The sequence below is a fragment of the Telopea speciosissima genome, chromosome 1 (assembly GCF_018873765.1).
Source record: "Telopea speciosissima isolate NSW1024214 ecotype Mountain lineage chromosome 1, Tspe_v1, whole genome shotgun sequence".
NCBI lineage: Eukaryota > Viridiplantae > Streptophyta > Magnoliopsida > Proteales > Proteaceae > Telopea > Telopea speciosissima.
The window spans coordinates 85751091-85777377 of record NC_057916.1 but is presented as its reverse complement, the minus strand read 5'-3'; the positions used below and the strand labels follow the sequence as shown (position 1 = coordinate 85777377).

At 38.8% G+C, this 26287-nt stretch overlaps 2 protein-coding genes and 1 long non-coding RNA gene across 3 annotated transcripts in view; 2 read left to right on the top strand and 1 right to left on the bottom strand.

Annotated features, from left to right (window-relative positions):
* The first annotated feature begins 16 nt into the window (after positions 1 to 16).
* On the top strand, positions 17 to 19158 carry LOC122672661. The gene is made up of 3 exons (XR_006334453.1): positions 17 to 236; positions 9074 to 9078; positions 19149 to 19158. It is a non-coding gene; the product is annotated as an uncharacterized LOC122672661 (long non-coding RNA).
* LOC122672636 (GRF1-interacting factor 2-like) lies at positions 5988 to 13621 on the bottom strand. Its single transcript, XM_043870100.1, has 4 exons — positions 13474 to 13621; positions 10544 to 10620; positions 6728 to 6812; positions 5988 to 6653 (listed from the first exon to the last, which is right to left on the bottom strand). Exons 1-4 carry the CDS (start codon positions 13549 to 13551, stop codon positions 6183 to 6185), a joined length of 711 nt encoding a protein of 236 aa, XP_043726035.1. The 5' UTR covers positions 13552 to 13621; the 3' UTR covers positions 5988 to 6182.
* A 449-nt stretch (positions 19159 to 19607) lies between the features above and the next one.
* The window catches only part of LOC122672616 (probable protein S-acyltransferase 12), a 49184-nt gene continuing 42504 nt past the window's right edge, over positions 19608 to 26287 (top strand). Inside the window, exons 1-2 of the mRNA XM_043870080.1 lie at positions 19608 to 19991; positions 23556 to 23808. Of these exons, the coding sequence (XP_043726015.1) occupies positions 19701 to 19991; positions 23556 to 23808 (544 nt within the window). The 5' untranslated portion in view covers positions 19608 to 19700. The remainder of the gene's footprint in view (positions 19992 to 23555; positions 23809 to 26287) is intronic.

Below are 26287 nucleotides of genomic sequence, written 5' to 3'. Positions count from 1 at the left end.
AGAGGAAGGGGTGAAACGGAGGCGGTGCTCCTGGTTCCTCTCTCGCTTGGTTCGACTATGTCTTGGAGAGTTTGATTACTTCTGGGTCTGGGGTGAAGAAGCTGGACGGACTGTGGCTCGGTCGCCATGTTGATGGTTGTGGTGGTGGTGGTGGAGGAAGACGAGCCAGACAAGTATCCCAAAGAGTAGGATAGAGCAAGGAGAAGTACATATACCGTCGGGCCAGTGAATTTCTTGTCAAAAAACCTGAATTTCCTTCGGTGTTGCTGCTGCTGCTGCTCTTCTTTCATCTTTGATTCTCCTTTAGTATCCCTTCCCTTTCTCTCTGTTTTGTTTTTGATTGTCCTTTGTTTGGTCCTGTCTGTGATGTTCTGTTTCGACAGAGGAGGAGGAGGTAGATGGCTTCTGGGAGACTTTTACTTGTGTACCTATTTGAATTGAATTTGATATAAAGTAGCGTAGATGTTCGTCATCTTAATGTGGGGAGGGTATATATATAAGTATATATTAAATCAAGTCAGGGTGTGAAGTGTGAGGTTGGGTTGGTTGCGTGTTTATGGCTCAGCTACTGAAAATGACTGGGAAGCGTAATCGTGGGTTTTTAAAAAAGGTAGGGTACCCGTATCTATTAATTAAATACTTATTATGATAGATACAGGTAAAGTCAAATTAATATTCTACTCTGGTTTGCTCTTAATTGTCTATGTAGCTTGTAGATCGTATGCAAGTACATATACACTATACTTTTTAGAGCTTGGCTTGAATGGTTTACTCACCTTCTGCATGCTTATTCTTTCGCTTTTTTTTTTTCTTTTTTTTTTTTTTCTTTTGTTGTTGAGAGAGAGAGAGAGAGAGAGAGAGAGAGAGAGAGAGAGAGTACTTCTTTAACATCTTCAGTTCTTCTTTCTATCCTTTTCGACTTTAGATTTGAAGAAGCTGAGGAATAACATATTTTTAAATGAAGTGTACACATAACCATTTAACAGACAGAGAGTCACAGGTGAACGGCTACAAGGTTTGCTTTTCTTTTACCAGTTTTTGATTTGATTGAATACTTGCTGAGAGTCTAACGACAAACCGTTGCATTGTTACCATCCATCACCCGAGGCTGGAGCATTGAATAGCCAAAAATTAAATGAAGTTATATAAATTCCCACTAATTAATTAATTAATTAGTTAAATAAGGATAGGAGCCAATAAACTAAATTCCTAATACCAGCTATTACTACTACTTACTACTCATATACAATAAATAAAGAGAAAAGTTAACATTCACCGTCTGGAAATTGAAAGCCTACAGACGGTGAATAATTAATATGAAAGTACATTAGCGAGATGCTACTGGTCCTTAATCGTTGAGTCTTCGAACTGACCCACTCATTCTGGTGATTCTTAAGTGACAAAGGAACTTGAAATGGTCGACTGAGCTCTGACAAAGCTAAAGAACACGGCATTTGTTGCCTCCCGCGCAGAACCCAATTTCCTTGACTGTTTAGGAGTGCAATTCCGGGTTAGAAACCTAAGTCAGATTCAGATTGACTCCCACATGGCCTGATATTTGTTTCTTTGAAGGGAGAAAGTCAAAAGTCAAGTCCTTCTCCTGAACATTTTCAATACCCCCACCACACCGATTTCAATGCTCGATTACTTTAGGAGCATATTCGTTTGTAGATTCAAATGTTAATCTTTGGTTACATATGAAATATTTCATTTTAACATATATATATATATCTAACTCGACTTACTAGTTGCCTTTGGGCCGGTGCTCATTGGGCAGATGCCTCTAAGGAGAGACGCGAAAAACATCTAACACCTTGGGGAAGAGAAATGAAAAACAAAAACAAACATCTAACACCTTGGGGAAGAGAAATGAAAAACAAAAACAGAGAGAGAGAGAGAGAGAATCGAGAGGAATTGAAGAATACAACATTTGTTCTTCTTGTCTCCACTGACGACGACCCCTGCTTTCTTTCTGCAGAACTAATGCTGGGGCTTTGACCGGGAATATAGATAGAAAGAAAAGAAAGGGGGTTTATTCCTATCTATCTACGTCTATTGAGGAGAAAAGAGAAACTTTGATGGGTCGAGACCTAAAAAAGAAAAGGTCTCGAAACATCATTTATTCTCTATCTTTCCGTCCTCCTTGCACTCCCTACCCTGCAAAAAATGGGGAATGTAAAGGGAAGTAGATTTTTGTCCCAAATTCTGATGTGTCTATCTCTCCCTTCTTCGAAACAAAGAGGTAGAGATGTTTTTTCATATGAGAGGAGAGAATGACTCATGGAAGTACTAGCGTAGGCCACACTCCTGTACAGAATTTTTTTTTTCCATAAAATATATATATTTTAAAAAATCCAAAATCCTAACCAATCATGAAGTACCTTTCCCATTACTCTATGGCAGTATGGATATTTTTTAAAAACTAGCTGGATCTGTAAACTAGGAATGTGCCCACCACAATTGACAAGTACCAGTCGATCCACTCAAGGATGATGTGTCTGGTCTGGAGTCTGCAGGTACAAGCAAAATCAAGAGGGAAGTGGGGTGGGGACTGCTCTGTCTTATTTAGAGGTGTATGGGTAGAAAGCAACTAAGCTAATAAACCAAAAAGATATATATATATATATGGTGACTACAATTTTGCCCAACATGGAGCAACTACAGTGGATTTTACAATATTTTATAGTATAATGTACTACTAGACAACAAGAACAAATGTTGTACCATCATGCTTAGTTAGTTCTATCACGAACCACCAATGGGCAGGGTATCTGAATTAATTCCTGCCCCGCAGAAAGAGTTGTAGTAGTAGTAGTAGTATGTTTAAGAAATGTTAACTTTTCATGTAAGTCAGGCCGATTGCATAAAATCCTCAGGGCAGAGCTCAGTTATGGAAAAAAAAATTCTCTCCAAGTCCTTAAAAGTGAAGTGTGGTGCAGTTCAGGGCTAAAAGCTTGACACGTTGAAAATGTTAAATTCAACGGTGTTGAGTTCGAGAAAAAAGAAAAAAAAGATTGGATTAATCAACCTCAGGACCATTTGATTTAGCATCTTCCACGTGTTAGTTCTCAGCTTTGGGCAAGGCGCTCCGATAGGGGTAAGGCAGTACATTCCGCATTGCTTGTGTGTGGACCACACATCGTAGTAATGGCAAGCGGAAACAGAGGAGTCAAATTGAAAACTACACCGCACTGCACTTTTAAGGGAATAGGAGAGGATTTTAATCCCTCGGTTATTTCCTTAGATTGGATAAACACAATTAGGTGCCCTTCAGGATTTGTTAGTTATTTCTATGGTTAGATTTGATGGGCACAATTAGTTGCCCAGATTTTTTCGATGAAAGTATAATCACACAAATCACACATCAATCCCAAAAGGTTAATCGGTGCCCGTCAGGATTTGTTGGTGGATGGGCGCGGTGTGATGGCCCTGGTGAGTTTCCGCAGAGGATCAGCTCGTGGAATATCGCAGATAAGATTAGTTACGATAGAAATTGAATGTGGAAAACCTATCCAAAAAAGATTTTCATATCCAAACTGGAAATTTCTTGAAACAGATAGAGATAATTTGGATTCTGATTTTCATATCTTCGGTTGCACACACTATAAATTATGCTCAAGATATTTCTCTGTTGTGCTTTCTTTCCATTTTTTCTTATCTTCAAGATTTCTTCTTTCTCTTTCCTCTTCTGCCCTTTTTTTAAGGGAAAAAAATGAGCTGAAGAGGAAAGAAGATCAAGGTATCTTGATCGGATAAAAAATAAAAAGGAGATTAAAAAGACGCAACAAAGACTATAGCTTGGTAGGTGCAGTGGGTATTGGTTTTTTGTTTATGTTAACAGGAAAAAGTTCAAAAGTAATATTCTTTTTTCTTCACTCCCTGGTATAAATTTTTGTTAGAATAAACACTAAACAAAACACGAATAAAAACGAAAACAAAAAACAGAGTAAGATGACAAATATTTGATTGATACATCAATATGGTGTGTTAACACTAAACGCCCAAATTAGCAGTACTATTCTCTCTCAGAAACCTTAAATCAAAAACTCCAAATCTCACTCTTTACCATAAAGCAGATAAAAAATATAAATACTCATCTAAAACGGGTTGATCCATCAAGTCGCCTACCATCACTGATCTAAAAAAAAATTCCATTCAAATCACCACAAAAAACGTTGGAGCTGGTCATTCTTCGAAAGGGTAGAATTCAAGACACACATAATTAAGCGTATGCACAAGCCACACTATTAATTGGGACGAAAATGTTATTATGAAAATGCAATAGCGATAACTGGTCATCGTTCAATCTATGAATCTTCGAACTGACGTAAAAGGGTGTCAATTGGTTCGATCTTGATTATTTGGTTTGATTCAAGAAACAAAATATAGAAACTAAAATCAAATCGAACCGATAATAGAAACAAATTATTTTTACCTAAAATTGAATTGATTCAATTCAGTTTTTATTTTTATTTGATTTTCAAAATAGAAAAATAGGTGGGGAGAGAATAATTGTTTATTCTTGCTTTGAAATTATTGTTAGTTATGTTTTATGCATCAAATAATTGTTAATTTTTTTATTTTCTCATAAAAATTATTTGGACAGAACTTTTTCTTTTTTAGTTTAAACGGCCGATTACAATTCTCGATTTTAGGTTTCAAATTGACACAATTAACTTTTTTTTTTTGTTTGGTAAAAATTGACACCCACCCATGTGCTGATGTGGTAAGTGACAGAGGTGCTTAAGTGAAGAAGGCAAAGCGTTCAGTTGTTTCATAGGGTTAATTCAACGGGCAGTTGGGCTGGCAATTTTTTTTTTTGGGTAAGGTTTTTAAGATAGGCCCCAACTGGCAAGTTAGGTTTCCTTTAGGATTTGTTGTTTATTTTTATAATTAGGATCGCCCAAGGTGCTATCAGCTGTTAGGTTGTGCTGCACACATTTCTAGGCATATGCCAAGATGTGTGCAATACAGTTCAACCGCTGGATGCCCCCTGGGTGCGTCTTGGGCGTTGGGCTCCTTGGAGACGATCCTGATCCTAGGCAGTTGGGAACAGTTAAGCACCCTTCAAGATCCGTTATCTATTGAGATCCTTTCCAATGAGGACATCATCCCAATGAGCATCCAACGGCTGGGCTGGCTGGGCACGCACCAGGATGTGTGCCAGTCAGCCCAGCTGTTGGATTCCTCATTGGGCAATCATTGGGCGATCTCCTCTATGGAGAGGATCCGAATCCCTATATTTATGGTTAGATTGGATAGGCATCTTGTGGTGATAATAACTGAGGATCAGTTCTACCGAAAAAAAAAAAAACTGAGGATCAGCTCGTGGAAAATCGCGATCAGATTTGTTACAACATAATCTAGAAAAACCATCCAAAAAAGATTTTGATTTCCAAACTGAAACAGATTATATTGATTTTAGATTATGATATCCATTGCGTACACTATATATATATACGCCATTCGTTATTTGTTCCCTGTCCATCTCCTGTATCTTCAACTCCAATATCTTCAAGATTCCCTCTTTCTCTTTTCTTTTCTGCTTCTCTTAATAAAATAAAATTGAAGAGAAGCAGAAAAGAAAAGAAGAAGAAGGTATCTGGATGATCTGAGGCACCAGCTTTTGAGTATGGTTGGTGCAGTGGGTAATCGAATTTTAGAGTCATATATGTAAGAATTCTTTGTTTCTGTTAAAGTTGAAGTAATATTCCGTCTTTCTTTATACTGTAATCTTTCTGTGCGTCTTTGATCAGGGAATACAGCTAGAATCAAAAGAAAAGAAGGGTTAATTGAGGAGGAAAGGGAAAATTGATGTTCACAGGAGCCTACAGTGCATTTAGAAGGGTCCCAAGTCCTAACCGATCATGAAGCATCAACAGTGCATTTAGAAGAACAAATATTGTATCATGCTAGTTAGTTCTATATCGAACCAGTGAGCACAGTGTCCTAATTCCTGCCCAGAAAGAGGAGGTTTAAGAGATGTAAACTTTGTACAAGTTCTGTTTGCCCATTCTTCTGCATTCCTTTGTAAAAAAATTCAAGCACATGTAACCTCTTTTGTAAGAAAGAGTAACAGGAAACATACAATGAAGTCGACACAAGTATAGCAGCACTAGTATAGTGAAACACCAACACACGCCCCCTCTACTCATTTTAGCACACCCTATCACCAGTTCATTTCAATTGCCATCTTCTGCTCCCTTAAGGTATGATGGATCCCCATCAGCACTGCCATGCCCAGCAGCTGAGTTTCCTTGCCCATCACCAGAACCTGCCTCTGAGACATCATGCTTACTCCTCCCTCGTACATCCAGGGATCCACTTGAAGCACCCGCACCACTATTGCCACTGCCACCACCGCGTGTAAACTCACTTAGGCCCACAGCTGATGGTTGGCTTCCACCACCTCCAACAGTGGTCTCATTATGCACGGCAAGCATCCCATTGTTGGCTCCAGGTCTCATGCCCATGGGGCCTTGCATTGCTTGCTGGTGTTGCTGCTGTAACTGAAGTTGCTGCTGCTCCTGCATTTGCTGTGGGTTAAACTGCAGGGGGGCCCTAGGTGCAAAAACACCAGGTTGATGAGCCATTGCTGCCTGAGGATATTGCACATAGTGCCCTCCCTGTTGCATTGCAGGATGTGGGGGCATCTGCAAATGTTGACAGGGATCAGCAGTGAAAATTTGAAAGACTGCCAAACGTGTGTTACAGGTTTCTAACCTACCTGAGGAGGAGTGTTTGCTGCCTGTGGTTGGGCATCAGCAATTGCAGCTAGATACATCAAATTCTTCTGAAGCTGAGCTTGGTACCTATATCAAATCAAAATCACACAAGCAAAATGTTAAATACAGGTGTCACTATATCAAGGAAACTTATCATAATCCCCACAAACTGGATTCAGCCAAACCCTACTGTTTTCTAGGATATTTTATTTCACAACTGGTTAGTACAAGGAATTGGTAATTGTTGTCATAACTCCCGTGGATGCCATAATACCTAAAGCCCATTTATAGTATCTGTAAACAAACACAAATCTCAACTTTCTGTAAACAACAAAATGCTCTTCATGGGTCTCTAGGATTGGCTCACTATATTGAATACCTCAGGACAGTGGTAAGTTCCTTTTCAATGGTTCAACACCAATAAGAATCCTGTCATATTTCTTCTGCCTCCTAAATGTGAAACCCACATCGATAGTATCATGAACTTGTACAGGCCTTCATGAGGTGAATAGATAGTACAACAAGCTCCAGCTTTCAAATAAGTAATACCCAGTAGTTACCACTCATAGAAGTTTACAAGGTCAGGATGGCACGTAGCTAGCTTCAATTCAATCTCAAATTGTTTACCGTGTGTTCCCAAAAGTAGTGGACATTAAAAGCCACTCCAAGAAAACCTCAGTTCTTGTGGGAAGTTCTATTGACAGAACTTACCGACATTACTGGCCTTCTAATTGCCCAACTAATATCATCTTATATTAAAAGGAATCAGAGAGGGCAGTGGGTAAGGGTATCAAGTGGGGTATCAAGTTGGAACTGGAACCGAAACCGACTACATAAAACTGTACCATAGCTTACCGTTACAAATTCGGTATGGAACAGTATGAGAAAACGGTATCAACCTCGCCACTGTACGGTATCGGTTTCTAAACTAAAACCATTCGGTATGTACCGATACTGTACTGAATTACATACCGAATATGGGTAAAATTGTAAATTTAATATTTCCTAAAGCTTTTCCTCTTCCTCGCTGCGAGACTCTACGGCCGGCGGCAGTGCAAAGTGCAAACACCTATTGAGTTCGCCTTAATCTTTGAAGAAGAGTGTTTCAGAATTTGTTTCTATAACAAGCAAGGTTGCAGAAAAGTTATAAACTTTCATATTTATTTCTTCAGCACAGAGGTATGAAATTTTTGTTGTTCCCTTGCTTTTATTTTATTGATTTGCCATCGAATTAGTTTCAATATTGGTAACCCATTTGTTCTGTTTCCTGTTTTGGATCTGTACGAAAGATACTAGTTCTCTTTCTGAATTGAAATTGTGTGACTGTTGGTGTTTTGCTTCTGTTTTAGTTATGTCCAGTTGGGAGTAATTTTGGTAGGAGGAATCTATGTCCTTGTTTTGTTTCAAGGACAATCATTCCCTTTCCGAATCCCATTGTGGTTTCCGACTCTGTTTCTCGATCTGGGTGCTCAAATGATCATAATCGCTTTGTTTATCAGAACTAGAACTCGTATAACTGTTGTAGCTTGGTTTCTATGGTGATTTTCCGCAGGTAGTTTTAGTTGCAGGAACCCTTTTCTTCTTTCCGTTTCTGTTTTTCGATTTCAGGGATAGTATTCTTCTCTTCAATACCCATTAGGGTCTTTGACTTTTTTTTTTTTACTTGGGTTCCCGATTGTCGTTTTCTCTATACCAATTACTACTCGCGTAGCTGCTATGATCTTGCTTCAATGCTAATTTTCCGTTAATTGCAGGAACCCATTTTCTAATACCGTTTTCAATACCAAATTTTAAACTATTTTGTACCATTTTCTATACCGCATCTATACCGAACCGAAACTGTACCGATCAGTATTAAAAATGTAGATATTATGCGGGTACAATATGGTATCGGTATCTGGTACCTGTTTTTTGTACCGGACCAAAACCGTACCGATTGACACCCTTAGCGGTGGGGAAGGAAGAGGGGCAGTGAGAGAGATTTGAAGACCATGATGCAAAGTTGCAACAAAATTCAATAGTTTCAGGTCTTAAATATTTATCAGAAAGAGTACTTACCTATCTCAACTTCAAATCTGAATTAAATTCTCAAGATTAACTCCAACAGCATGATGACTAAATTCCACCATGAATAGATTCCAACTAAAGGTCGGACCTTCATTGTTTATTAGAACATGAAAATCCTAAAGTTGGACGACCCCAGGCAACAATTTGAATACAACAATAATACAGCTTCTAAGCCATAAATTTGAACAAATCCAGGTTGGCTGATGCTGTTTCACAGTTTCAGCCTATCTTCGAGCTATACCTTTAACTTAATCAGAAACAGAGTTCCCTAAAACTTCAAGGCTGTGTCAACCAACATCCCCTATCACTTTAGACCATTTAATTTGGCACCATAAAGCTCTTCCCACCAGCATTGTCATTAGTCCCCGCAGCACAAGCCACACAAGTGTTCTATAAAGGATGGCTAATCATACATTCATCTTGTAAAAGTTTACGCCTTATTTGATTTGCTAATGCTCCCATGAACTACCAAGCTGATGCAACCCATTCATTTGAGATTGACATTGCCAATGCAGGGGTAAGGCTGCGTACATTATGACCCTCCCCAGACCCCACAGTGGTGGGAGCCTTGTGCACTGGATATGCCTTTTTATTGCCAATGCAAGAAAATTCTGAATACAATATAAGCGCGGAGGCATGATTATGAAAAGGTGAATTGCTTCTACCTCTCAAGGTTTTAGGCATTGATGCTACACTCAAAACCATGAAAGTACCACAAACCAACTAGCATGGATGTTGAACTAATCTTTCCCCTCCCCCTCCCTCTCTTTCTTTGTTTGGGTACCCCTCCACCACACCCCAGGTAGGAAGCAAGTACTTCATTAAAGAATATATATCATAACCTTATTATACAATAGTATTGCAAGATCAAAAGAAAATGCACCAAGATACCAGTATTTAAAACAAGGAAGATTTACACTGACATCCATATTGAATGTCACACATTGGGGATCTTAGAAATGCAGTCAACCCCTTGTGTGGGGGGGGGGAGAAGTTTGCTTTATGGAAGGGATCCCAAAAATACATCATCAGACGCAGAGTAGGCTAGCAGTTTTTCTTGAACTCAGTATGTACAGATATATTTAGCTAACCTATGTAAATTATGAAGATGTAGATAAAAGTTGAATAGAACAGAGCCACATAGTCCGTTAGTTAGTAAAGAATTAAATTTGTTATTTCATCAGTATAAAATATATAATATAGCACTAAAGTTGAGAGAATTAATTTAGATAAAAATAACGAACCAAAGCATAAATGTAGCTAATCATTAGCTGAAACAAGTTGTTGAGAAACGTCTACATTGAAGGACAAGATCAGTGGTACATAAAAAAACTAAAAAAAAAAAAAAAATCAATAGAAAAGTACTATATCTGAGTCCAGGTCTTTAATTTGAAGTGTTAAAGGTTATGTCTAGTTGTCGCCAGCTAAACAATGATCAACCATACAAGCTTCATAACATGCTAAGGATATTCCAAGATTCTTCTGGCCAACAAATAACTCCCAAGAACAAAAGAAAGATAATGTACATCAAAGTTTCTCACCGCTAAATAACTGGAAAAGCCTTAACTTAAAAAAACAAGCTTTTGTGAAGAAAATGGTCACTAAAAACCAGAAATGAGAATCCTTCATTTTTCATACCACAAAGGGATACATGTATAGGCACACCAAGAGACTAGAGAAAAATAGTAATGGCACTGCCAACATATGCAGGCAAAGTCAATAAAGTAAGGAAATTCTAGTACGTCACTTACTGGGCACACTCAGCCAATTTTCCAAGGTTTTGATTGTCCAAAATTGCCAGAATCAACTTTTTGTTTTCATCCAGGTACTGCATAAGCAGAAACTATCAACAACATTAGAAACAAAAGTTATGGGCCACTAACTCCATCAAATAATCAAAAATATAAGATCCCTGAAAATATCGTGCGCCCCTCCCAATAGAGATTTTGAAATCTTGACAAAATCAAGTTAATTCACAACAGTAATAAGATCCATCCAGCATTGATGGCCTTACATGATGGCCTTACAAGACAGATAATACGATAGTCACTCTCCAAGCTACAGGAGCAGGAATTATCATTAAAACACTGAAGCATAAACATGTAGCAGTTACGAGAAAAGGTTTGGAGTGGAGAACTTGGCAGATATAGCCACTATTCAGTGGAAAACACACATGCATTAAGATATAAACATTTATTGTAAGTACATAAATTTTAACAGTAGTATACTAAACCAAGCCTAGTGCCAACTACATGGTGTCGGCAACATGAATCTTGTTTAGAAATTCAATTCAAATTTCGATAGTAGCATATGTAGACTAAAAAGAAGGATATACAAGAATGCATGAAGTAGATGAAAAAAATGTATATTCGTATGAACTTTGTTATGTCTGGCAACCATAGCAGAGTACTGCATAGCATATCTTCTATTAGTTGGATCCTAGTGCCACTACCACATGGAGAACTCAGTAATCAAGAAAAAATTGCACCAGTTGTCGATCAGTTCACAAATTACTTTTTTAACTACCAAAAGAATGCTCAAATGAATGTAGTGAATACTGGATAAATATACAGTTCCATACTTGTACCGAGTATGACCTCAGATAGAGCCTATTGGAGGGCAAGGATCCACGTTATCGACACCATTTAGCTGAGATTTTCCTGAATTACTGGGTTATCCTCTTTCCTCTTACTTACATTTGTCATTTTCCATTACTTACCTTGCTTATCCAATTTCTTTTAAGTTTCTCTTACTTTCCTTTCCCTTTATGAGGACCTCAGTTTTCCCTACTTTGTTTTTGAAAGGATCCATGTACCCGACCCCATTTAGTTGGGATAAGGCTGTGTTGTTGTTGTTGTATTTGGGGAATTGACATAGTTGTCAAGGCGTCCAGGCGACTTGGGCACCTTGGATGCCTAATTGGTGTCGCCTCGATTTTGCACCCTCTCCACCGCCTTGGGCCGCCTAGAAGCCGTGACAACTATGGGTATTGATGGGGCTTTGTCCATTTTTATATACATTAATAATCATGACACAAACCTTTCGTTATTTATCCAAAAAGAAAAGATATCAATATTAGGTTATGTAAGAGTAATAGTAGATGGACTGATACTCAGCCAAGGAACCAAAGATAGCAATAGAGCATGGAAAGCCAGGAAAAAGTTTAATCCAGTTAAGAAATCCTACTGTCAGTAGTTTAATATTTCCATTGATTTCTTTTGCAGCTTTAGTTCCAGGGACTAAGGAGTACCAGTAACATATGATTAGAGGCAAAGTGCAAACACAATATAGAGATAAGGAACCTGCAAGGGTCTCGCAAGTATAGGTTTCCAGTTAGCAACATTCAGGCTCATCCTTGAAGATATATGCATATTAAAGATAATTCTTTCCTCATTCTCTTCAAGTTTCCCTGTTTATTAGGCATGCATCTAGGGCAGCCTAGGAGATTTGACAATACAAAAACTATAAAGAATGGAACAATAAATATGTGACTAATAATGAGGATTGTCCATATGATATCATAATAAATCTCTATGATACCATTATCAACTATTACAGGATGACAACTGTAGAAGCCATCAATCGGGAAGAAAAAAAATTCAATTGGAAAAGTTTATGCAATTAGAGGATTTCCTAACATTTGAAGTTCCTCAAGGTTCCTCATTCTTATCTTACCCACTAGACAAAGATAACATCACTATTTTGAAAACAACAACACACCCCCCCCCCCCCCCCAAAAAAAAAAAAAAAAAAAGGAGAAAAATTAATTCTATTTATGTTCATGCCCATGAGATATGGTACATATCACATCAAGCCCTGTTGTTTACTTCAATGTACGAGGTAACTCTCCAATAAAAAGCTTCTCATTGTAGACAAATTTTTTTTCTGATGAACAACTGAAATATAAAAGAAGCCTATATTTCAGGGTTGGCTGAGTCTGGCACTGCATCCCATGTCCCACCAGACTCATATGTGAAACAATGTGATGCAGTCCAGTTGGAATAACAGAACCATGATACTTTACAGGCCAAGAGCATTGAATGAGGGATAGATCATAATTATAACCAAATCTTCTAGTTTGAGGAAATGAATAAATACTAGGAATCCACAATCAAAATGTGCAGGATTGTTTCTTCATATTTCAGAAAACAGAGTGTCATCACGTGGTCTATTAAGGCAGTGCGCCAATCACTAAGATCTTCTTCTATAAACGGACAATTTCTGCGGAAAATTGGATGGTCTAAGAACCCAAAAAAACTGAGTCGCAGCGCTACAAGGAAGAACAAGCATTCGTGGAGTCGAGGCCAGGTTTCTGAATACCTTAAAAGGAGGGATGGAATCGCATTATACGATAGTGTAAGAACCAAAGCAAGTTCCAGTGATTCGACGTCCAACTAAGAAAAAAATAAAAAAATTTCAACTTTCAAGGATTCAGCAAAGAAAGCTGGGAAAGCAAATGCCTGCAAACCTCATTTGAACCAAACACACTGCATATGCACTTGAAAGAAGAAACAGAGAGACTACTGTTGTTATTTAGAGAGGGCCTGAAAGTCTAATATCTTCCAGATAGTCGAAACCCGTGACCGCCCATCCCCCAAATCCAAAATGAAAAGGGAAGAAGAAGAAAGAATAAAGGAAAGCCCTAATAAATGAGAGATAGAATCCAGAAAGAGGATTAAACCTTCTGAATTTGTTCCGTTGTGATGTTCGTTGGAGGAAATGAAGGCATCATGGGAAGCATTTGCTGTGGCTGCTGCATTACTTCCTTCCTTCCTTCCTTCCTTCCTTCCTTCCTTCCTTCGTCTGTGACTGTGTTGAGAGAGAGAGAGAGAGAGAGAACCGACTCACGGACGGATTATGATTTATGAGGGGATTTTTTATATGTATCCGTGTGTTAAGGAGCAGAAGGGCTCAAATGAGAGAGAGAGGGAGGTTCTGGCGAGCGGTTTACCCTTCCAGTTCCACTCTATTCCTTCCGCACTTTGAGAGAGAAAGATGATTTGGGTTTTGGAAGTTCCACTCCATTCCTTCCTCACTTTCCCAGCTTTCTACAAAAAATTATTAATTGTATGGGAAATGGCGCTGTGCAGTGGGCTATTCTGGAGCTTTCTCGAATTGCTGTTAATACTACTATAAATGCCCAAGGGTTGGTAAATGGAATGGATCATTAATGTCAAAATGGGCCTGGTCCAGGGCCTTGGCCTTATGGGCCTCAAGGCCGCAACCAAACCTGTTAGGTTGATGCTTTCAAATGGAAGAAGAGTGCATGGTGCCTGTGGGGTGGAGTTTCTGGTTTGTCGTGTCTTCATTGCACTGGTTTCTGTGATTGGTTTATGGTCACTGGAACAGAAGTGCCGGTGTCCAACAGCCCTGGTTCCAGCCCCGTTTCTGCAAATGGTGTTGGGCAAGGTTTTGGGCCCAAGCACTCTTGGGTGAGTTTATTTCCAGGGGGCAAAGTTAAGGATTCTGCTTGTGAGATTCCTTTTGTTGAGCCTACAATAGTCGTTGGAAAGAAGGTAGCCGTGTGTTGCAGGGAAGATTTGGCAGAGGAGTCTGATCGATGGGAGGCAGCGTTAGTTGGTTATGTGTTTGGTCCTATACGTACTTTTTCTTCCATGAAAAAGTATGTACAAGAGAAGTGGAGCCATGTTGGAGCAGTGGAAGTTTTTGGTCTAGAGAGTGGGGTTTTTGTCTTTGATTTCCAGGGATCTGACTTGAGTCATCAAATCCTTGATGAGGGGCCATGGACCTTTGGCACCAGACCTCTGATCCTAAAGCCATGGTCCCTTGATGTCTCGCTCTCTAAGCGAGAGGAGACTGAGTTGCCGTTATGGGTTCGTCTTTATGGTCTACATCTTCAATATTGGGGTAGTAGATCACTGGGACGAATTGCCAGTGTGTTGGATCGTCCTATTTGCGTTGATAAGAGGACAATGCAATGGGAGAGATTATCCTTTGCAAGGATCTGTGTGTCTGTTAGTGTTATTGATGGTTTGCCTACTACAATTCATATTGCAATGGAGGACGGATCCTTGGTAGAACAAGCTGTCCACTATGAACTGGGTTCCGCCGGTATGTAATGCCTGTAGGCTCTTTGGTCATATGGATAAGGAATGTCCGGTTGCAGCGGTGCAGCGCAACCAAACTTTAGGGGTGTCTCAGGTTGATAGTATGCAGGTTGAGGAGCCTTGGCGGCCTGCTACGAGGCGATGGGGTCGTGGTAAGCGCGTAGCACCACTGGAGTCTTCTGTGCCTCCGACAATAACTGCTCCGGCGAAGGAGTCTGCCGGAGTTAATGCTGATGGTTGTATAACCGCAAGCATGGATGTTGAGGCTCCATGTGGCTCATCTAGTGAGCAGTTGCATACTTCTAGTACACGTGTGAAGGCTGGGCCTTTAGTGATTCATGATGTAGCACGTGGAGTGACACAAGGCAAGGTGGTTGTTCCATCTTCTAAGGAGAATGATAATTATCGTGGTAAAGAGAAGGTGGTAGTTAACAACCACCTAGCTTAATCGAAGAATAATCGTGGCATGGGGCAACAGGGTGCTATGATTTGTGGTTTGGTGGAAGTTAAACAGCATGGTGTGGTTTCGTCTGGGCTTTCTAATTCTGGTTTAGTGGAAATTAAACCACGTGTTGTGGTTACGTCTCAGCCATCTAATTTTGGTTTAGTGGAAGCTAAACCACCTACTATGGTTTCGTCTAGGCTTTCCAAATCTGGCTCGATAAGTCATGCTGGTTCGGGCATGGTGTCGAAACCTGTTGCAAATGTTGATGAGCCATCACCTATTGGGAATAGGTTTGCGCCTTTGCAATATGTTGGGTCTGATGTGAATGGTGAAGTTGGTGTTGAGGGCACTGCTGTGCCTCGTGTACGTGAGAACAGTCCGGGACAGGGCAACCCCACGCATTGCTCCACTTCTCCTATCGTGCATTGATGAATGTTGGAGCGTGGAATATTCGGGGTTTGAATGACCCCAGCAAGCGCAGGGCGGTGTATGAATGGGCCTTAAAGAATCAGCTTGTAGTATTTGGTTTGATGGAAACTCGAGTTAAATAAGGAATTTTAGCATGTGTAATCGGTTGCTTAATGGTTGTGCTGACTATTTGGCTGGTTTTGTGCATCTATCTCATGAAATTGATTTTAGACTGGATTGTCTTCCAGAATCTATTTCCACTATAATAAGGAATGATGCTAATGGAATGACATATTACTGATTAAAAGTTATTTATTTCCTACTAATATAAGCTCCTTTTAACCCCCCCCCCCCCAAACAAAAAAAAAAAAGTGCATGGTGCGTGTGTGTTTAGTGACTTCTGAGCTTTGTTTTGACCAATGCTGCTGATTCGATGGAATTCCGACCGAGTGAGAGTAGGAGAGTAGGGGATTCGGGACTCCGCAATGGGCCTGGGCCTGGGCCTAGGTAGGTCCGTGGGACTTTTGACTTTAGAGCTCGATTCCAATTTGTACAAACATCGACTTCCTTATCCTGATTCTTGACAAGAGGTTTTTTCACCCTTAACCTGGGCTGAGTTATAGGGTTGGACTCGGTTGCACCCATGCACAATATTTTCCATAAAGAGAAAAATGGTAATATATTGGATGGGTTCCTCACAAGTCACGTGAATTCTGAATCAAGAATTATAGGTTATGTTTGTTATGCATTCTAGGTTGATTTTGCATTCTCGGGCGATAAAATAGTGTTTTTTATCGCTTAAAAATGTGAAATTGACTTGGGCTGCATTCCAAGAATGTATACCAAACACTGTCTTAAACTCGGAATCGAGTGATTCAAAATCAACTCGAATTGGTTCAAAAAATCCTAGAATTGGCCTCTTAGATCTGAAACCCAATGATCTAGTACCAAAAACCCTATAATCGACTGCTAGAAAACATCCGGCTAATTATGATCCAAATCAGCCATTCCAACCAATCTTAATCCATTTTTTTTAAACCATGCTCCTGATCTTCTATTTCAAAAGCCAAATTCGACATAGAAAGAGATATTTTATTAAGGACTGCAGTCTTTAGCAATAACAATATTTTATTGAACATATGTGCTACCCTACCTAGGATCTTTATCCCCTGTAATTCCCTGCTCGGTATATTTTCTGTGGTTCCCTAACAAGAGGGGGAGCAATGACCATTCCACCCGTAACCGAACAGTCTGCCCAGGTGGGGTCCATCCCCCATCTTTTTAGAGGCACTAGGGGAACTGTACCGGTTAGGGAATCGCAGGAGATATTTTTCCACTTAGTTATACGATGGCTGATCACCAGGCTAAGGGTGATGACAACCAATAATGTCTATAGAGCAAGGTTCTAAAACTCGAATTTCGACCAACCAAAAAACGAGTTCGTCTCGATTTCGACCATATCTCGGTCGAAACTTTGGACTTTCTCCAGCCTAACTCGAACCTTGGTTTCGAGACCCAAAAGTTGTTTTTTTGTTTGCCCTGATTCTTGTTGTGCTGCCTATTTTTTACATTTTAAACTCAATTCATACATTAGTTTCACATAGAGAACACTAAAAATATTACTTGTGGTTTTAATCCAAGTTTGATATTGTATATTGTTCTTAGACATGGTATCAAACAAGGTTTGACCGAAAAATAACTCATTCAAAATAGATGAGATTTAAGCAATCTTGGATTTGTTAGAAAACTTTGTTTTGATAGCTTTCCAATAAGTCCAACATTGTTTAAATCTGATTTATGTTGAAGGAGTTATGTACCGGTCAAACTTAATTTGGTGTGCGCGACTGCTGTCGAAATCGCTTTGAATGAAAATAATTTTTTGAACATCAAAACAAATAAATATTTGACCACACTTTTGGTTTTTAGCAATGTTTTACCATATTGAGATTTATGGAATTTTTAGATTTGAAAAAACCCCCGCATTAGAAAGTTGAAAATTGCACCTACCGTCGAAAATCCAGTTTTTGTTATTAAATTGAAGGATTGACTTTTTTTCCTTTTGGAAATTGATTTTTAACTATTTTTATTAGATTCAAATAAGGGGTATTTACTTATTTATGAATATAATATCTTAAGTAAATGAAATACAAATACAAAAATATTTACTTTTTAAACTCGTATACCCACTTGACTTGACCTCTCAAAAAAGAGATCTCGCGAGTTCTTAAACTATGCATGTTGCACGCCCAGTGACTCTCGTTTGTTAATTGTATGATTTTTTGTATAAATAAGAATTTAAATGAATTTCCAAAAGACCGAAGCAAGTATTTATTTGTAAAAAATGACCTTGACTAGGAGTCTTGCTCGATGACTCCTATTTATGTCGAGTTCGATATTAAACATGTGACACAATAATCTAAGGACGAACAATCGTCAATCGTCTCTCTGCACATCCCATCCCTGAGACCAAGCCGTTATAGTACATATCCCCTAATATAGATGTTTTTTTTTTTTTTTTTATGATTAGAAAACAGAAAGCCAAAGCTAAATTACAGGAGCAGATACATTTTGTAAACAACTGTTCTTAGCCAAGTTCCTAGCTACTAAGACAAAATGTATCACCCAACCCGGTATATTTTACATTTTGAGTGATGTTAGATATATATAGAAAGTCTTTAAAAAGAAACCACGACCATAAGCATTTGGTTGGAGATGGAAGAGTCTTGGTAATCAAGTCATTTTCAACCCAAATCTCTTTAATCTGCGAACTAATGCTGGCTGCATGGTGGCACCCCTTCCTAATAGCAAAAAAAACAGCTACTAACTCATTCGTAACTGGTAGAGTTTCTGTATCAAAAAACTTTAACTTGCCATCTATCAAAAAGAAATATGACCACCCACCTGTAGTTAGTCCAGTACTAGAGTATTCTGCACAGATTAAAACAGGGAAGGTAAGCAAAGGTAATTTAAAGGAACAATGAGAAGTAGGAACAATATTAGAGTCATTCATTACAACTGGGGAAGAAAAAATGGGTTGGGGGTGTAAGTTTAAATTCGAAACCTAATTTTGGACATTGTTTATAACCCACATAGGATCCGGTAGCTATTGACCCACCACAACCTTATTTCTAACAGGCCAGACAAAATAGCAAGTAATAAAAAAGCACACTGAAAAACCAACGAAGGAAGTACTTGTTTGACTTGAACTGGAGGAAAAAGAACAAGCAAGTGGATTTAAAATCATTCAAGGCCAGAGAATCAATTCGTAGCCCCAAATGACCTCCCACCCAAATGTGTTTGACCCAATCATAAGAAAGGAATAGGTGCCATTAGGAATATGTACCTAATATAGATGTTTTGAGTTTAGAGTTTGTAGATATGGAAATGGGTTGACAACTGCTATATGATGGAGTATCAAACTGCAAGGAATACGAGATTGGTGCTGATTTTGTTGATTTCACTAGATGGATCACATATTTTTTGGACGTTTATGTTAAACTATGATGGAATACAAAACTTGCGCTATAGGACCTGTAAATTATTTTTTCCACTACATATTTGAGCAAAATTTTTTTTCTTTTGTTTAAGATATTTCAGCAAGAGTCAAATGCACGGTCATGGGTCGATAAAACTGACTACCCAACCATTCGAAACAGCCCTGAATGAAAACCGCCCTGTTTATAATGTTGTACCCAATGCATGAGGCTCCCGCCACGGGGAGGTCCGTAGAGTGTCATATATATTTAACATAAACCTAAGAAAAAAAAACCACATTTTCCGTCTTGTACTGCTTTTTAAATTGTTCAAGGAAAACAAACGGAGTTTACTTTACTGTGTCAAAAAAACTCTGAAAGTAAGGTTTTTTTTATTACTTATCATGCCTCTGCCTCTCTGGTATCATCATTTTCGTTGTTGAAGTATTCTGTCAGTTCAAAACCCTAAAGAGCTAAGACTAGAAGAAGAGCTTCTGTCGAGGCGGATCTGTTAATGCTGGCTCCCGATATCTGGAAACGGTTGTTCCCGCCACGAGGCAGAAGGCCTGTCGTGATCGTCCCTTACAGCGGAGTCAATCGAAGCAATAATCCTGAAATGGATTTGAATGTATTCAAGTTCTGCTCCGGTCTTAGATGTCTGGGTTATCTCATCATTCTCCTTGTTGTGGCGCTAATCACTCTCTCCTATTATGCTGTTGTTATCCTTACTTGCGGCCCTCATCTGCTTCACGGTGGCCTCCAATCGGCTCTCTACTTTTCCATTGTTACCGTGTTTCATCTTCTGGTATATCTTATACTTACACCTCTTGGTTTGAATTTTCACAAATTTTTATTTTGAACGATATACTATCACTTTTTTCTTTCTCCAAAATGTTGTTTTTTCTTCCCATCTTTCTTATTTTATGAGAGAACACGGCGTGGAACAATATTGACCTTGGAGAGAAGTGGTGGGATAGGAATAGATATGGATGGCTTTGGGTTTAACATATATGACGTTAAACAGAGTTGAATGGTGGAACTTGATTTATGGAGCTAACCCTATTGGTTGGGATAAAGGCGTAGTTGAGCTTCTGTGTTCAGTATTATATTAAAAGCCAAAAATTAAGGGCACTGAGATCAGTTTTTGTTTTACAGCATATTGTTATTGTAGTTGCTTAAGTTTTCGATAATTAAATTGGGGTGTTTGATTTGGAAAAACTGTAATAGGGTTTATACGTTTATAAACTATCAATTATCCCTTATTACTTATCTTTTGTTAATCTATTTATACTTTTCATCTGATATCTTTGTGTCAATGGAGGTTTTGAAGGAATGTCTCCACTATGCTGTTGAATGTTTCTGGAAGAATTGACTGTGCTTAGTCTAGACTTGCACTACAAAACTGGATGCATAGTAGATGATAATTTCTTATAATTCAACTTTTCGATTAATTTATAGCTGTTGACATTATCTCTATTTAATTCGGTGTTGTGCCATATTTGATTTTGCTTTGTAGGGAGAAAACACTCTTTGCCTTAAATTTTAATTCTTCATTGCACCATACGCCTTCCACAACGAGTCTGCTTAAATTAATTTAAAAAATTGTGGGGCATGAGCACCAGGTTTACGTGAACTTTTAGGGTTGATCATATGTGCATCTAGGTTTCCACACTTGTTAGGAATAACAAAATTTTTTGTGAATATCACAGGAACATTAATTAACTGATCTTCATATGTGGCACATTTGATTGATTTAAAACAATATTGATATTGCAGAAAATTTTAAAGATTTTTAAACAATACTGAAAATTCACTTTTTCAAATTTGTCTCACTTATCTCATCATCATCATCATCTCTCTCTCTCTCTCTCTGTAGTACTGCATCCTATTGGTTTTATGATCCATATATTCAACTCCGACATACTTAATTCATTAACCTGGTTCTTGGCCTCTAATGATTCCTGCACCTTTTGTCTTATTGTGATATCTTAGTTTGTAGAAAGAGTAATGCAGTGAGGAACTCTAAATTTCATTAGGCCATTTGATTGCCAGAGACTGGGATATTTATAATGCCAGCCTTTCCTTTTATTTTTGTTTTTAAAGAACTGGCTATCTTCTCCAACCTTGGGACTTTCAGACCGTTAATCCCTGAAACTAGCCATACCTGTGACCCCAGCACGTCAAAGGCCAAACAAGGGCAATAAATTCACCAAATTACCACTATAGGAACTCCACGCTTGCAGCTGGGCTGGGCCTTCCAATCAGCTATAATGATGACATCAGAAAATTCATGTTCCATGGTGCTGAACTGCAGTTCAACCAAGTAATATTGATTTAGAAAACTGTATGACAATCAAAATTGGCTGTTAAATGTTAGTATAGTCTGATAAGGCAGATACACTAACTAATAAATAAATAAATTCTTGTTATGCATTGTTGAGGGTTTCTCCCCCCATCCCCTTCCCACCCCCAAAAAAAGACCAGAATTATTAACGGATTGGAAGAAACTGAATCAGAGGGATAAACTTGAGCTTCTAGCACGTCAGTAGCAAAACAGCCTTCCCAATCGTAGGAATGAACGATTCACTCTGGAGGAACGGAAGACCGAACACACCTAACCGCAACCAGTGATGCTCTTCATTGACTGAGGCCAAACTAACTATGATTCGACTGTGTTTGATAGAGATCGAAATTTTTGTTTCACTGTTGCTCATGGTGTAAAGTGAATGAAGAACGCCTACAAACATTCCAAAGTGAAAATCCCATGGCTCAACAGCCCTAGTGAATCAAAATCTGTCTTCTGCAAAAAAGAGAAGATGAGCAAGTGTTGGAACCGCTTCCTCTAAAAGGCCAACCTTGTAGGAAGGGGAGGACACAATATGTATATCATACATGAGCTCTAACACGGCGGACTATCCAAAGGGGGACACAGGTGGATAAATAAGTTTTAACACCTGTCCGCTCCCAGGGGGACTCGATACTGTGACCCCTGCCTGCTTTGATATCATGTTGGAACCGCTTCCTCTAAAAGGCCGACCTTGTAGGAAAGGGAGGAAACAATATGTATATCATACAGGAATTCTAACACTGCGGACTATCCAAAAGGGGACACGGGTGGATAAATAATTTTTTAACATCTGGCCACTCCCAGGGGGACTCAATTCCGTGACCCCTGCCTGCTCTGATACCATGTTGGAACTGCTTCCTCTAAAATGCCGACCTTGTAGGAAAGGGAGGAAACAATATGTATATCTTTCTGCGGTTTCTACAAGGTCGGCCTTTTAGAGGAAGCGGTTCCAACAACAAGAGAAGGGAGATTACCAAAGGCAAGGTTTCTGATCAAAGGAGAGAAGAAGAGCAAGAGGGGGAGATTACCCGAAACAAGGTTATCAATAAAAGGAATATGAGATGGAAGGGTTGCAGTGATTGGGGTGGGAGGTGGGTTGATGGTGATGGATAACAAACTTCTCAGAAATAAGATTCTCATCACATTTCTCATCAATGAAAATCATAATTCTTATCCTTCTATGCATTGGGTATCCATATGAATTAAGTGCTCATGAATAGGACGGAGGTCATAGGTCTTCTCTAAAAGTGAGTTCTTTCTGGAGCCCCTTATGCTCCCCCGCAAAGAATTCCATCCAATCAGTGTAGCTGAATTCCCTTCTATTGTAAGCTGTTGAGCAGATTGGACTTTTAAGTTTTAACTCCTATGTTCCGATTGCCTTACCAAAGGGTTGGTCCTAAAGATTGAACTAGGCTTTTAAGACTTAGAGATTGATCCTTGATGAGAGTCAGATGATGGGATTCAATAGTTTTAGACTTTTTAAGACTTACAGATTGATCCTTAATAAGAGTCAGCTGATGGGTTTCAAGAAAGGTGGACGGAAAAGGTTCACGGATTGAAATATGATGACCACTTAGGCTAGTCTTTAGTCCTCAGAGATCTTGATGAATGGCTATGCCAGATAAGCCTTCTAACCGGTCAATTTTTGAACATTGTTAAATTTCAGAAGACACAGTATTTGTTAATTTTTACAAATTTCTCAGTATTATATAAATAATTTCGAAGTCTTGGTTATTTGAAATTCAACCTTCATTAGCATATATGAGGAATTGAAGATACCTATCTAATTCTTTTTATTGTAGTTGCGGATTTCATCATGTGTTCTAAAGTATCTTCCTTTGCATACCTTCCTTTCTGCCTGCTCAAGTAGGATCAGTGGTAGAATTATGCTTCAGTTTTGCTTTCCACTTCTTACATTTGAATTTTATTATCGTGATATGTAATCTGGCCTATTTCTGATTGGGAAATAAACAATATTAAGAATGCTTTTGTTCCTCTTTTCATTTTTCCTTCTTTTGGCAGCTTATCTTATTAACTTGGAGCTATCTTATGGTAGTTTTACGGGATCCTGGTTCTGTTCCTGAAAATTGGAGACCTGAACCAGAGGAAGAGAATCTGGATATGGCGGGTGCTATGCCATTGCCAGAGTTTGCTGCCCCTGAAACCAGAAATTCTGCATGGTCTTCTTCAGAAGGGATGGAGGGAAGACAAACTGTAGGATACTGCAGTCGCTGCCAAAATAACAAACCTCCACGCTGTCATCATTGTTCTGTTTGTAAGATAGGTCTACTTTGTTTGTGGTTCGATTAATTGGTTAAATGTTGTGCTGATGTTTTTGTCTCCTGACAGTTGCTATTTGTGGTTAAAAATGGATGTTTGAAAGAATACTACCTCAATCTTTTCCAAGTTCTAATTGGAATGACTGGAAAATTATCTGTTAATAGATTGTTAAAAGTCTTTGCACAGTCGAAGCTTGGATCATCTTGGAGATGGAAAGCAGGTCTGATTGTCTGTAGCATCTTTAAAGTTTGATGTTGCAAAATGGTTGCTCCTAAGGTTTTGTCTGTTAAGTTTAGGAATGAAAAAAATAAATTATCGTCCTGAAACACAACAGAAAAATTTGGAAAGCAATTTCCAATTTAATTTTGTGGATGTTAAAAGAAAAAAAAATGACAAAAGAAATAAGAAATAAATAGGAATGATTCCCATCATACAGTTGTAATCTTTTCATCAATAAAAAATGGCGTACCTAGTGCACGAGGTTCCCACCACTGCGGGGTCTGGGGAGGTCATAATGTACACAGACTTACCCTTGCTTTCACAGAGAGGCTGTTTCTAGAATCTTTTTCTCAATAAACATTTCCAAATATGCTTCTTTGTTATGTTCAGTAAAAAAAATAAACAAAAACAAAACAAAACTGTTAACAAAAACAATTTTAATGAATGGCTTGAATGATCAATACGATCAAGCAAGCTCTTATATTTATAAGAAAAAGATTACAACCTAAAGGACAGAATTGTTCCTACTCTAGCCTACTCTACTAAGAGAGTCGGCAGTACATAAAAACATAAAAATAAGACCCCAAAAAGTTCAGTATTCTGGTATACTTTATTCAACACTCCCCCTCAAGTTAGGGCATAAATGTCAAACATGCCCAACTTGACTAAAGCAGGATGAAACAACTTCTCAGGCAGCCCCTTGGTGAAAATATCAGCAAGCTGATCAGCAGACTTCACAAAGGGAACACAAATCAGTCCTTCCAATTTTTCCTTGATGAAATGCCTATCCACCTTAACATGCTTGGTACGATCATGCTGTACTGGATTATGTGCAATGTTGATTGCAGCCTTGTTGTCACAGTACAACATCATAAGGAGACAAATGGGAACACCAAGATCTTGTAATAAACCCTTCAGCCATAGTAGTTCACAAATACCTTGTGCCATAGCACGAAACTCCGCTTCAGCTCTAGAACTAGCTACTACATTATGCTTTTTACTACGCCAAGTGACAAGATTGCCACCTTCAAAAGTACAGTACCCAGAGATAGACTTGCGGTCAGGAGAACCAGCCCAATTAGCATCAGTATAGGCTTTTATCCGTAGATGATTATGAGGAGATAGGAGCCTTTCTCTGGAGCTGACTTCAAGTAGTGAAGAATACGAAGAACAACCTCTATATGGGAAGAGTAGGGATCATGCATAAACTGACTCACAGTACTCACTGCTATAGCAATGTCTGGACGGGGGTGTGAGAGATAAATCAACTTCCCTACCAATCTTTGGTACCTGCCTTTATCAACATGTTCACCCTCCTTTTTTTGAGACGAACATTAACATCCATAGGAGTATTTGAAAGGTGATATCTTAACAAATCAGTTTCTGTCAACAAATCTAGGATATACTTCCTTTGAGAGAGAAAGATTCCTTTAGAAGACCTAGCAACTTCAATCCCAAGAAAGTATCTTAATTTTCCTAGATCCTTAATCTCAAACTCCTGTCCAAGAAACTTCTTCAGACAGCTGATTTCATCACCATCATTGCCAGTTATCACAATATCATCTTCGTAGACTATAAGAACAGTGATTTTTTCACCAACTCTTTTAATAAAAAGAGTGTGATCAGCATTACTTTGTTTGTAGCCTACAGAAACCATAGCCTTGTGAAATTTGCTAAACCATGCTTGAGGTGACTGCTTCAGCCCATAAAGTGTACGCTTTAATCTACACACTTTGCCTTGGGTTTTATCACAAGAGAACCCTGGTGGAATATCTATATACACCTCCTCATTAAGTTCTCCATTGAGAAAAGTATTCTTCACATCCAACTGTTGTAAATCCCATCCAAGATTAAGTACACAAGACGAATAAAACTCGGACAGTATTTAACTTTGCAACAAGGGCAAAAGTCTCCTGATAATCAATGCCAAATGTCTAGGTGGACCATTTTGCCACTAGTTGGGCCTTATATCTGTCCACAATGCCATCCGTCTTCTGTTTCACTACAAACACCCACTTACATCCAACAGGTCTTTTCCCTGGTGGCAGAACCACAAGCTCTTATGTGTTATTTTTCTTTAAGGCTTCAATTTCTTCCATCATTGCTGCCTTCTACTTTCCATCTGATAGAGCTTCTTGCCAATTTTGAGGAATACAAACAGAAGAAAGTGAAGAAACAAATGCACGAAACGATGGAGAAAGGGAGTCATAGGAAACAATATGGGATATAGGGTGTTGAGTACAAGCCCTAACACC

Bases quoted from the DNA above. Each gene is read 5' to 3' on its own strand.
- LOC122672636 (XM_043870100.1), bottom strand. From the start codon at position 13,551: ATGCAGCAGCCACAGCAAATGCTTCCCATGATGCCTTCATTTCCTCCA. The intron at 10,621-13,473 runs GTTTAATCCTCT...CTGCTTATGCAG, and splicing joins CAACGGAACAAATTCAGAAG to TACCTGGATGAAAACAAAAA. The intron at 6,654-6,727 runs GTAGGTTAGAAA...CAACATTTGCAG, and splicing joins CAGCAAACACTCCTCCTCAG to ATGCCCCCACATCCTGCAAT.